Raw genomic sequence first — 13,150 nt, forward strand, 5'->3', positions numbered from 1 at the left:
AAAAGCCAAACCTCACAAGAAGTTTAAAAAGTAATGAAAGCCAAAGTTTACACTTAGTGGTGTGATGTTACATAAGGTGATGTTTAACTTAACACCAAAGAGAATGTAAGTAGCCCTCTCTCTTACTTGTTTTGGTTTTTTAACAAGAGAAAAGAAAATGCCCTCTTTTATGATAAAAAATATGCTTTTTAAAAATTACTTATCTACCTTCTTCAAAGCCATCCCTGAAGGATCCTGAACGGCTCATCGTCCTACTTTTCTCATCCAAGGACATGGAGCTGTTCCGGAAGCGAGAATCACTGTAAGGGTCATAGGGTACATCCTGATTAGAAAGACTGTTAGTTCTGAGCATAGTGGAATTTGCAAGGTTGATTTGGGAAGCAGTGGTGGGACTGGCTGAAAAGACAAAAAAAGTTTGAACAATTAAGTACATATACTGTAACATAAAATCTCATCATTATCATATGTCATAAAAATTAAAGTTATAATACTGACTTATGTTAAGGTAAAAGTTTCTTTTTTATATATAATGATTAATGTGGTAGAAGTTTCAAATTTCTAACAGAAAATGGTACAGTAGGCAATGATAAAATCAAGCTAATTCATCAGTACTAGATGTTTGATACACATGGTATAATAAATCATTAGTTTACAACACTATACCCAGCAAGTACAATCATTTCAATTAAATAAATAAGGAAATAACATCAAAATATGGCATAAATCTTAATAAAAAATTTCAAAATAAATCCAGACAACATATAGTCATACTGGGTAAGGATACAGTGGAGGCAGGGAGAACAATATGTGTTGATTATGAGTAATCCATCTCTGACCTCATTAGCTGACTCTATCAATCTGTCCTCCACCTGAAACGTCATGTATGTGAACAGACTCCATCACTAACATCAACTTCTGTGGGAGCCCCCATTAACATAAGTAACATCTGGTACAATATTACACAGAGATGGGAGGATAAGTACTGTCTTTTTTTTTTAAAGTTGACAGTGCAGAGTCGTTTGCAAAATTAATGGCTCAAATAAACTTTCTTAAACTTCATACAACATTTTTGTATGTTCTTTCCTTGGAAGCATTCAGATGAAAATAATTTCCTCTTCACAAAAAATAAAATTCTACAGAGAAACTAAACTGACTATATAGAAGATTGCAGAAGAAGAACAAGGTCGTTCACTCTAAAATATGTCAACATACATGTTAACACAAACAGAAAAAGACCTCCACAGAAAAGACAGAAAATGAATTTCAAGCAGCTTCTGGGGTCATCAAGATTATATATGAGGGGTGTTTATTTATTTTTTAATTTTATTGATTTATTGATTAAAATCAAATAACATTCCATACACTTAACTCAAGTTTTACCAAAAAAAAAAAGGTTCCAAACAAATCAACCGCCACCCCTGAGAGACAGAACTAGGCCAGCAGTGTAAAACTTTATGCTAGTAAAAATAAGTAAATAGATAAATTAATAAATGAATACATATAAATGGAGTAAAAGAGGGGTGAGAACCTGCTTCCCCAATTTAATTGCTTTTTCTAAAATGTTATTGATTAGATCCTGCCAGGTTTTTTAAAGGTTTTGTACAGATCCTCTAAGTGCAAATTTGATTTTTTCCAGTTTCAAATAATATATAACATCAGACCAGAGAGTTGTTTATTTTTAAGCATTCAGAAATGAAGCAAATGGATTCATAAAAAATCTGGAAAGACATGGGGACAAAAACTGGAGCTTTACGTTGGCACTGCAAAATGAAGAAGAAATGCTGCTTACCAAGCTGGGCAAAATTGAACCGGGTCCCTGAGGGAGAGGTAATGCTGGAGCCTGTAGAGAATGGGGAGTTGCTGGCACTATCCTGTAAGCCTCCTGCAGAGTGAGATCGAAGCCATTCCTTGGCATCTTCATGGCTTCGCAGTTGGGAAGATGCTGGATACCTGCAAGAACAATAAATTTACTTTCAGAAAGCACGATCAAACTGACAGTCTCATCCACTGCAAAAAGAACACGGAGCAATTAAAGTCTTGTTAACTGTGCTTAGTGATCTCAGTGAATTATTTGTTTTTCAAAGAGCCATTGATTTGGATTCGCCATGTGAAAAGCAATGATTGGAAAGAAACAACACTGATTATTTGCATGCAGCTGTATAACAGACATTACAGTGATGAAGCAGCCAACCATACAGCTCTAGCACTATTAGCAATGGGACAAAGGAAGGAGATTGAGCCATCAAAACATGAAGCGTCCACCTGTGAATGGTGTGCACTAAAGCTCACTGAAAGCAGCTGAACATTGAACCTCTGTGGACCATGTTAGAGCAAGCATTGAAGTTTACAGTATCTGACAAGTTTAAAAAAAATATTATACACACACACACACACACACACACACACATATATATATATATATATATATATATACATACACACACACACACACACTTTTGGGCCTGAGGCTCTCCAAATACTCACAACAAGCTGTAGCTGACTACTGTATCTTTAAACCTACAATCATATAGTAATCATATAATTGTAAACTATTTAAAAGAATGGGGAAATGCACCGTTCTAACCAGATGAAGCCCCAAACAAAACAAGGACTTACAGACTTGCATCTTGTTTACAGGGCCATGTATATTGGCAACACAGGTAAAGTTTTTCGGAATCCTCTAGCAAAAGTCAGTGTAAAATGGCAGGCAATAATATTTCAGTACCCCACTTGAGCCAACATACGCTGGTATCAGGCTAATGTACGTACCTGGCTCATGAGTATAACTTTGGTATATTAGCAACTTCCTGAAACTATTACAAATGTCCTTTAAGCTAGAGTTCATGTGAAATGATACCCAGCTAAATTCAGAATAATCTAATACTTTTTACAGTGAATGTGATCTAGTATCTAGCTAGTGCTTTTGTGAAATTACACCCAGGTAGAACTCCTGTAAAATGGCATTCAGCGAACTCTGTTACAACATACTGTATATGATCTTACATGAATCTACCAGTTGCAAAATGACAAGAAACAAGAATTCCCAGCACATGGCAGCTAAAAACTATTTGCCCATTAGATCTTGAAGCACAGTCAACTAGAGAAGTGCTAAATCTAGGAGATTTGGACACAAATGATAATGTACCAGGTTCCATGACAGTTTAAAGCTCATCCAAAATGACAATCCACTCTTGTCTACATAAACCAGTCATAACCTGGACTAAATACACACCATTAAGGTTGAGCTGATCTCTTACAAAGTGATAAATGAGCAGAAATTTGAGAGGCCAATGAAATTTATGACGAGTGAGCATACAAAATTTGCTTCAAAGACGATGCTATCTTAAGCAAGTCATTAACTGTGACTGTCATAAACAGTAAGATTAATGAAAAATCAAACTTTTTGTTGTGACCTATCAGGTTTTATAATCATCATATATAAAGGTTTAATTATATTACAGATATTAAAATGAATATGTGTGAAAACATCTTTAAAACCGAGCCTTTAATGTTTCATTAGGTACCTATCACTAAATTAAAAAAACACAACATCTGAACTTTGGAGTATACTGTAAAGAAGTCAGGCTGTGGACATGTCAGATGTTTGCTCAGGTGTTTCTAAGTAAAGCTTTGTTTCAAGACAGACCATTGTTTTACATATTTCAACTGATGAGGGCAACAGAAGAAACAATTGATTATTTTTTTTCTAGATTCCAACGCCATTCCAAATTCACTCCTCATTAAGACATATAAAATAAAGGCCCCCTTCAAGGCACATCAGTTTCCCTTATAGCTGAAATGTAAAAAAGCCAAATGAAATATGATGCCAAAGAAAGCAGCAGTGCAGGACAGACTGAAATAAAAGTGAAGTAAGCAAACCGAAAATGCAAGCTGTGACTTCAGCAGACATGTGTACAAACAGAAACCCGCCACCAACACCCAAACTACTGTAAGTGCTCCCCTGGCAGCGCAACAATGATTAAAAAAAGCAGAAAACACCAATACCTGAGTCCCTTCTTAGGCAAGGTGTTTCTATCAAGATGAGGGTCGCTGTAGGGGATTTAGAGAAAGACTTCAGAGATCAGCAATATGAAAATTAAGAGACAGAATGAGAGAGAGAGAGAGAGAGAGAGAGAGAGAGAGAGAGAGAGAGAGAGAGAGAGAGAGAGAGAGAGAGAGAGAGAGAGAGAGAGAGAAGGGCAGAGAGGGGTCCAAGGGATAAAGCAGTCAAAACCTTGATGGTCTTGAACAGGAACCATTGTTTTATCCTAAACAATGCAGCTTGCTTATTTTATTATACACTGTGATGAGAATCAAATGTCATTGCCTGTTTAAAAACTATTAAGTATACTGTAGTATTGATGACACCTGCTGGTATCTGTAAATAACTGCATGCAATTTCATTTAGAAATGAAAAGAAAAACAACTCAGTCACATTTAGGGTTGCAAGGTGCTAAGATATATCTTAAGAGCACTGGCTGCAAGGCAGAATCCAACATAACAAGGAATAAACCGCTTTTAAGACACTAATGTTAAAAACCTCTCCATTATGTTAAGCAATACATTAAGTGTTTTTTGTTAGGACTACCAAAATGCTTTTAATCAATCTATGCCTGCATACAAGTCAGCACCTCGGTGGTCCATATTGAATTACTAACCAAATGGATGAGATGCTATTTTGTGCTAAATACTTAATTACACACTGAACAAAAGGAGTTTAATAAAATATACACAATCACACCATTCTAGCATAGGAAATTTAGGAGACTCGCTCTTGGTCAGACACTGTCAGGATTTGGTCATGACACCATGTAGTATTAACACATTTGGCCATTCTGCCAACTGATTCCACTGGATTTAACTTAGTCTTCCTACCAACTGTCTCTAAAAATGTTTATTTTAAAAACTCATTACTGGTTTTATCTCAAATAAATCCATAAACTATTAATATTAAATTTATATATCTGTAATTCATTTTTAAGTGCAATCGAATCATTCATGGTGACTCCACACATGGTTACCCGAAATTGTGTTAGATATTCAAATAGCTAAATCTTTTATGAAGAAACAACCTGCACAACAAGGAAGCAGTTGGGTAAGGTTGTGTTTCATACTGTATATCACATAATTCAATTTATGACTAGAGGAAGTCCAGTTAATTCTCTACCTACTATCAACTTTATTTTTCACCCACAGTATTCAACATGCAGTGAACTCTAAATGGAGAGTGGCTACAGAGGCTAAGAAGCCAATAGATTAGGAATTTATAGCTTGTGAGGTTAACTCTTACTATATTTTTATTAATATAAATTATTATAAAGTGTTATTATTGCTCATGTTATTAGTTTACATTAGAAATGTTGAGTAGATGGATTTAAACCTTTTTTTAATTCAAATTGTTAAAAACTTGATTTTAGGCACAGAAGTATGTTGGTTGACGATCACTGATGGAGTTAGGTGTTGTATTTTGTACCCTGCTTTGCTTTTGTACCCTGTTTTGCTTTAGCTAGAAAGTTTATTTGCATTTGGACTTAATTAATTATAATTCACTACATAAACATCGTTCAAATGCAATTATTTGTCAGTAAAAATGCAGTGTAAATGTTGGAAGACGACAACACATCAACTGAGTGGTGCCAACACTCAAGGCAATGACTTCCTTCAATATTATGCACACTTAGTCTATCTATTGTTTTGCTCCTGCAATTACCTGGACTGTAATCCCTTCTGTTGGTTAACAAAAAATTACATTAGGAAAAAATCATTTGTTTAATATGATAAAAATATCTTTTATTAAAGCTACTCTGTATATACAGAACATGATACAGGTATGATTTTTACAACGGTAATCGAGGAATAGCACTGTATTGTGTTAAGAGTGGAACAGCTCTGTGTACAAGTGTGTTGATAGTAATCTGCAGTTGCACTCAAATATACTATTTATTTAGCACAAGGTTTTTTTTTCTTTCTTACTTTTCCATTAATTGCATGGAGTACTACATTAGATCAATAGTAAAACATTTTGTTATATAGTCGCATACACACGAAAGTACAGCATACACCAAAAGCATGCAGAAAGCAAACACAACAAAACTAGAGCATCCTGAGCCACACTAGAGTCCAGCAACTGCTCCAGATATTATAGAGACTAATTTGCTGGTTATATCCAAGCACAATGAGAGTTTCTGTTAGCATAAGAAAGGTTTATACTCTGATAATAACATGGCAAATCATGTAACGAAAAAGGTAAGAAACAAAAGTTTCCATTTTTAACTACATATAGGGATTTGCAGATTAGCTGTAATTCATGAAAAAAAAAATAGAATGTAGGTACATTCCTTTCATACTGTATGTATTTAATCGGTAAAATCAAAACAGAATTTTCATTCCCTGATTTTCACTGAATGATGTACAGTATAAGCATGATCAGGATATATTTAAAATCTAGAGTGATCAAATGATGTAGCAGAACATTTAACCCCCTCATTGACCCTGGCTTTGTTTATTTCACTTTCTACTCGAGAAATCAGGCTACCCTCCACTGCCCAAACACATGATAGCACAATAAACAGCAATATTAAATTGGCCCAAGCACTGTCAAGTATTTCTGTAAGCCCCCGGTGAATGTCTGATATTTAATTTAGGGATAGTTCCTGCCTTATTCCAGTTCCTGCTTTGATATGACAGACCCTAACCCTTACCAGAAAAAAAGTGAACTACCGTATATACTCGTGTTTACGTTCTTCTGCGGATAAGTCAGGGCTTGATTTTACCGTATCATTTCCGGTACTTTATAAAATCAGTCGTATAAGTCAAATGTGGAAAACTCACGCTATTGGTCCAAGAAATTATGATATGCTAATGCCCACCTGAGAGAGTAACCACGGAGCACACTGCCTTTTTTCTATGTATTGTGCCTACATGACCACACGGTAACACCCAAACTAATCTGAAGCAATACTTGCACTGTTTTGTGTTTTTTGTATCTCACACATTCATACACCTTTATCATAAGAGCATCCCTTATTTACGATGGGGCGTTCAATCAGAAGAAAATATGAAGCTGGTTTTAATTTAAAAGTCATTGAAGTGGTGAAAGAAATTGGTAACTGTGCTTCTGCAACAAAATTCGATGTGTCTGAGAAACTGGTGCGAGATTGGAGGAAGCATGAAGATGCAAAAAAAAATTACATATTGTATTTTTGAACGGATGTGTAAGTCGTGGTCTGATTTTGTGATTGATTTTTTTGGGTTTCAAGACCCGACTTATACACGAGTATATACAGTATTTGAATAAAACGCTCTCTTTTGCACATATGGAGTTAGCGCACTTGAATATGTTATTATGACATCTGGGCTTCAAGAAAAAAGTGTAAAAGCAAGTTTCGTTCATCTTTTTTTTTAGAAATATCTGCAATATGCACATGAGTTCCATATGATGCACTTTGCTAAGATTTTATTGAAGTTTTGCCCATTTGCTTTTATTTTATCTACTGATGGTACACATTCAAGTGCATTTTAATAGACTTAACCACAAAACTCCTTTTGGCTTGGTTTCACTGATAAAATGTAATATCTTTATAATCTTTGTCTTGCTACATAACAAAGTGTCACTGACTTGCATTTTCTGCTTTAACAGAGATTAATGAACTTCTCTAAATTGTTGCCATGTCATAAATTAACAGAAATTTGGCATAGTGACACAGGTACTGACTTTTACAATGCTTTGTTAGAGACACAAATTCAACCGTCGGTACTGAGTTAGTTGGCACGACCTATGCTATGGTTATTAAAAGAATTCTTCTTGTTTATTTAAGTTTGAGTACATTTAGGATGGTGTTTGCTTTCAGATTCTCTCCATAAAATAAACACCATTGATCTGGCAGACAGTGTGAACTGTAAACGCAAGGTCACAGCTTTGAATCGTACTGCCAGCTATGTATAGTTTCATACCATACATACCTCTCTGCTGAAACTAGGATTCTCCAGACAGCCTTTACTTTAGGAGAAGCTCCATCTTATGTGTCTTTACAATTACAGATAGGCAGTGAACTTGTTTAGATAATTTACTGTTCTTGTAATGTGGTTGGAGAAAATGCTCTTCATAAATAATGCTACATAAAATAAGCACATTTTTTCCTAAAGGTAGATTGTAATTATCACTTTTATGCACCTTATTATCTGTGTTTATTTTATCGTTTGTAAAATGAAAATAACAATTATGTCTGAACTTTCTCAAAGTTACTTTAGTAGCACTACTAAGCCTCTGAATTAAAAGAAATTGACAGTTCACATTTGATTAACTGTGTCTACCTTTACAGCTGATCAGTAATATTAATGTTTCATTAGGGTAGAAGGTAAAGAAATCTGTGCATCCTTTTTGATGTACTGTATACATATATTAAGATAGACTATATGAGAATACTACTACACACTCACATTGAATGCTGTCTTTACCTTTAACACAAGACAGCAACAAATATAAACGCCATACAACTGACCTTTGTCTCAAACTAGATAAACTGCCACAAACAAGTTAGACACATGCTATCTCTTTGCATGATACTGACATGAAATGTAACATTTGCCAAGTTTAAGAAGCAGAGTGCAGTTACTTCTCGCCGTACTGTGGTTACTTGCAAATTAATAGTTGCACTAGTAATTTTTACCACATGGTGGAGTTATTAAGTCAGAGAGCATACACACTCCAAAGAGAAATTTATAGCAAGCTCATCTTCCAGGTTAACAGCATTGTTTTATAAAACGTCAGCATGACCCACTAGGGTAGACAGACATTTTTACCTGTCCTGTTTCCGAGGTAAAGTATTTCTGCTGAATTTGGGACTAGCAGATGGGGAAGAGAGAGGACTATAAGAAGGAGTAAACAGAACAGAAAACAAAGAGAAATTAGTACATAATGAGGAAAGAAATTCACCACAAAGAATATTTTATACACATAATGACATAGTCAATATGGTCCTTGGAATACGTATTTAAATACCACATTTTACCACAAATTATTATTTAAAGAGAAAAATGAACACTGCACACTGGGAGGCCCAAAACTGACATAGTATTGCCTCTAAGAAAGGTTATATGGATGAAGGGTGTGTGTGTGTTTTTTATTCTTTAATACATTTGCCCTGTATAAAACAAATTTCTGCAAAACAGGTTAATGGCTTGCAAGGGAAAATGGATGGTACTCTATACCTGAGTGCTTTCTCATCATTGTAAGGATAGCAGATCTTTATCTAATATCCTACCTCTCTGAAACAGCTGTCTTCACACTGTTTGTCCTCACAAATGCAGACAAGGAATCTTCTTTGGAAGAAGTGAAACCACTAGCAGAGTTGTTATTGCTTCCCATAGAAATGTCAATTGATTCACAACTGGTGTGGAGGCTACTGACTGACTGGTAGCCAAGCCCTTCCTTGCTCATGGTGGAAGAGCTGCTGAGGTTGGTTCCCCAGGTTAAGCTGTTAGATGGTGCAGAGTGCACAGAGCCAGGACTTGAGGCAAGTGAGCAATGGGCAGTGTCGAGGGTCTTGTTATATAGGGGACTGCTAGCACCGCTGCTCAATACCCCACTCCCAGAAGGGGAATCTAAGATAATTTGCTGGTTCATGGTGGCATGAGGGTTTGAGATGACCACAGAATTCTTCATATTCTCCGATGTTGTTACTGGTGCTTGTTTTCCAGGCTTGGTGCCAAACAGTCTGCCAGAAATAAAAAAAAAAATATGAGCAAAAAAGACAGATACAGTGGCACCAAATAAAGTGAAATAAGATGCACACAAGACAACATTCTTTAAGATTGTTGGCATTGCTGAGCAAGGCTTCCGTCATAATGCAGGTCATAGTGCTTAATTCCATATTGCCTCTCAGACTTGTTTTTGTTTTGTCTCACTGAGGCTCCAGTTTTCAACAATCCTTAATCTAGATTAAATGGGCCTATTAAAATCACTTTTGAAAGTAGCTCTGACCCTGTAAGCTAAAACTAGTCCTGACTTGTCTACATGTGCAAATGAACAACAACCAAATATTATGTCTGAAATGTCTCTAGACAGCTTTTCAGGCCTAGGCTTACATTCACCTATTCAAAATGATTTCAGTGGAAGTGGTCTTCAAATTAGTCCATTAAAAAAGCTAACATCGTAGTATTTCCAGCTGTCATCACAATCCCTGCAAACAGAATGAAGAGGACAATCCAGGAGTAATGAGACTAACTAATGTCCATGAAACTCACTGAGAAAATGTCAGAATCTCAAGTAATTCTGCTATTGCTGAAATCCCAAACCTGCAGAACAACATGAACTTGAGGTAGCCAAACTGACCAGAGTCCAAGAGGGCTTCCTGACAATTCCTGTGATTACTTCAGCTACAAAGAATAGTGTTAAATCACCACTTCTGGGAAGAATATTTACTTAACATGTTTGAAGTAACAATGGCTTGGATCACATGAATAACAAGTTCCTTTCTTCTATACTCACTGAAAATATTTGGACCCGTTTCAGATTTGAGAATATACCGTAAAAAATGGTCACATGCATTGCAATTTGAATGTAGCTAAAAATTTACCTTTTTTATATGAGGCTAAAAAATTCTGCTTAGTGCTAAACCAACAAAACTCAGAATTTGTCTGTGCAGGTTTATGTCTTACAGACAATAGCTGTTATTGGAAGTGAAGGGAAGACATTATAAACTTTCTTGAACTTTTGCCTTTCATGCTGCCCACACCACTTTGCAAGTCTCAGTCAAATATTGTTTAAGAAAGTGTACTCTACTCTCCTCACTGACAAAATAAATTTTTCATAGCATTAAGAACAACATGAGACAGAAAACAGGAATAATCAATAAACTAGGTCCATATTAAATAAAGTATAGAGGAGTAACCAGAGATGCACATTTAATATTTTGTGAGCTTTTTTATAAAACTAAAAACCAGAACGCACACAATACTTCATTACCTTGTGATGAAATATGTCAAGACACATATCAGCAAGTTCATTCATCTATTCAATAGTAAGAAGGAGAAGGGGGATGGTTGGAAAAGAAACACATAAACACACAGACGGGCTTTATGTTGTCTCCACTCATTAATATTACCAAAATAGTTAAAGGCTAACTTTGCAAGCTTGACAGCGCGATGAATACATTTGCTTTCTCCTGACCTCTGCATTGGCAAGACTGAAGTGTAGCCCCAGGACAAAGCTATTACTATTCAGCTGTGCTTGTTGAAATATTGTAAAAGATGCTCTTTTGGAGTTTGGTCAAGATATACATAATGTGTTTGCTGAGAACTGACCAAAACCAGAAATTATGTGAGGAATGAAGAAGTCAAAGATAATCTTTGAAATGCTATATCCTTGGCGTTAGTGAACTTTTATGAGGATGTATCAACAACATTAATGAATCAAGCAAATGCCAGCTTATTATTGTAATCAACTAATCTTTATAATGTCTTTCTGTGGACAGCAACCATGTGATCCAAAGTCAGATGATCATTTAGATTGCAACTGTTGCTCAATTTTTTCTTTGTCAATAGCAAAAATACATTGTCATGAAGGGTACCTGCACTTCAGCTTGCCAAGCCTTAAAACTCAATTTACCTGACCATTTTATTTAGCTTGTTGTTGTTACTCACACAGGCCACTGACCGCACATATTCCACATGGCAGTGGTTTTAGGAAGTGGAATTCTACAAAGTGCTCCCAACTGCTGGCCTCTACAGAACTAAGTATGTCTCCCAACCTCCCCTCACAGATGTCTGTATATAATCTAACAATAAGCCCATGTTTCACCACTACTGTGGAGTCTGTCAGATGCCATCACCCATCCGAAATACAGGTGCTGGTCATAAAATTAGAATATCATGACAAAGTTGATTTATTTCAGGAATTCCATTCAAAAAGTGAAACTTGAATATTAGATTCATTCATTACACACAGACTGATGTATTTCAAATGTTTATTTCTTTTAATGTTGATGATTATAACTGACAACTAAAGAAAGTCCCAAATTCAGTATCTCGGAAAATTAGAATATTGTGAAAAGGTTCAATATTGAAGACACCTGGTGCCACACTCTAATCAGCTAATTAACTCAAAACACCTGCAAAAGCCTTTAAATGGTCTCTCAGTCTAGTTCTGTAGGCTACACAATCATGGGGAAGACTGCTGACTTGACAGTTGTCCAAAAGATGACCATTGACACCTTGCACAAGGAGGGCAAGACACAAAAGGTCATTGCTAAAGAGGCTGGCTGTTCACAGAGTTCTGTGTCCAAGCACATTAATAGAAAGGTGAAGGGAAGGACAAGATGTGGTAGAAAAAAGTGTACAAGCAATAGGGACAACCGCACCCTGGAGAGGATTGTGAAACAAAACCCATTCAAAAATGTGGGGGAGATTCACAAAGAGTGGACTGCAGCTGGAGTCAGTGCTTCAAGAACCACCACGCACAGATGTATGCAAGACATGGGTTTCAGCTGTCGCATTCCTTGTGTCAAGCCACTCTTGAACAAGAGGGAACGTCAGAAGCGTCTCGCCTGGGCTAAAGACAAAAAGGACTGGACTGCTGCTGAGTGGTCCAAAGTTATGTTCTCTGATGAAAGTAAATTTTGCATTTCCTTTGGAAATCAAGGTCCCAGAGTCTGGAGGAAGAGAGGAGAGGCACAGAATCCACGTTGCGTGAGGTCCAGTGTAAAGTTCCCACAGTCAGTGATGGTTTGGGGCGCCATGTCATCTGCTGGTGTTGGTCCATTGCGTTTTCTGAGGTCCAGGGTCAACGCAGCCGTCTACCAGGAAGTTTTAGAGCACTTCATGCTTCCTGCTGCTGATGAACTTTATGGAGATGCAGATTTCATTTTCCATTTTCCAACAGGACGTGACACCTGCACACAGTGCCAAAGCTACCAGTACCTGGTTTAAGGACCATGGTATCCCTGTTCTTGATTGGCCAGCAAACTCGCCTGACCTTAACCCCATAGAAAATCTATGGGGTATTGTGAAGAGGAAGATGCAATACGCCAGACCCAACAATTCAGAAGAGCTGAAGGCCACTATCAGAGCAACATGGGCTCTCATAATACCTGAGCAGTGCCACAGACTGCTCGACTCCATGCCACGCCGCATTGCTGCAGTAATCCAGGCC

The 13,150-nt window shown here is 36.6% G+C and overlaps 1 protein-coding gene across 6 annotated transcripts in view; it reads right to left on the minus strand.

Moving 5' to 3' along the window:
• nav2a (neuron navigator 2a) overlaps positions 1 to 13,150 on the minus strand; it is a 327,423-nt gene that overhangs the window by 68,903 nt on the left and 245,370 nt on the right. For 3 of the 6 annotated variants that reach the window (XM_051923293.1, XM_051923289.1, XM_051923295.1), the window contains 5 exons: positions 9,264 to 9,716; positions 8,803 to 8,868; positions 4,006 to 4,050; positions 1,790 to 1,950; positions 208 to 396 (listed from right to left, as the gene is read on the minus strand). In XM_051923293.1, coding sequence (XP_051779253.1) covers positions 208 to 396; positions 1,790 to 1,950; positions 4,006 to 4,050; positions 8,803 to 8,868; positions 9,264 to 9,716 — 914 coding nt within the window. The remainder of the gene's footprint in view (positions 1 to 207; positions 397 to 1,789; positions 1,951 to 4,005; positions 4,051 to 8,802; positions 8,869 to 9,263; positions 9,717 to 13,150) is intronic. The other 3 variants (XM_051923292.1, XM_051923291.1, XM_051923294.1) reach the window with 3 other exon arrangements.

Source organism: Erpetoichthys calabaricus, chromosome 2 (genome assembly GCF_900747795.2).
Source record: "Erpetoichthys calabaricus chromosome 2, fErpCal1.3, whole genome shotgun sequence".
Classification (NCBI taxonomy): domain Eukaryota; kingdom Metazoa; phylum Chordata; class Cladistia; order Polypteriformes; family Polypteridae; genus Erpetoichthys; species Erpetoichthys calabaricus.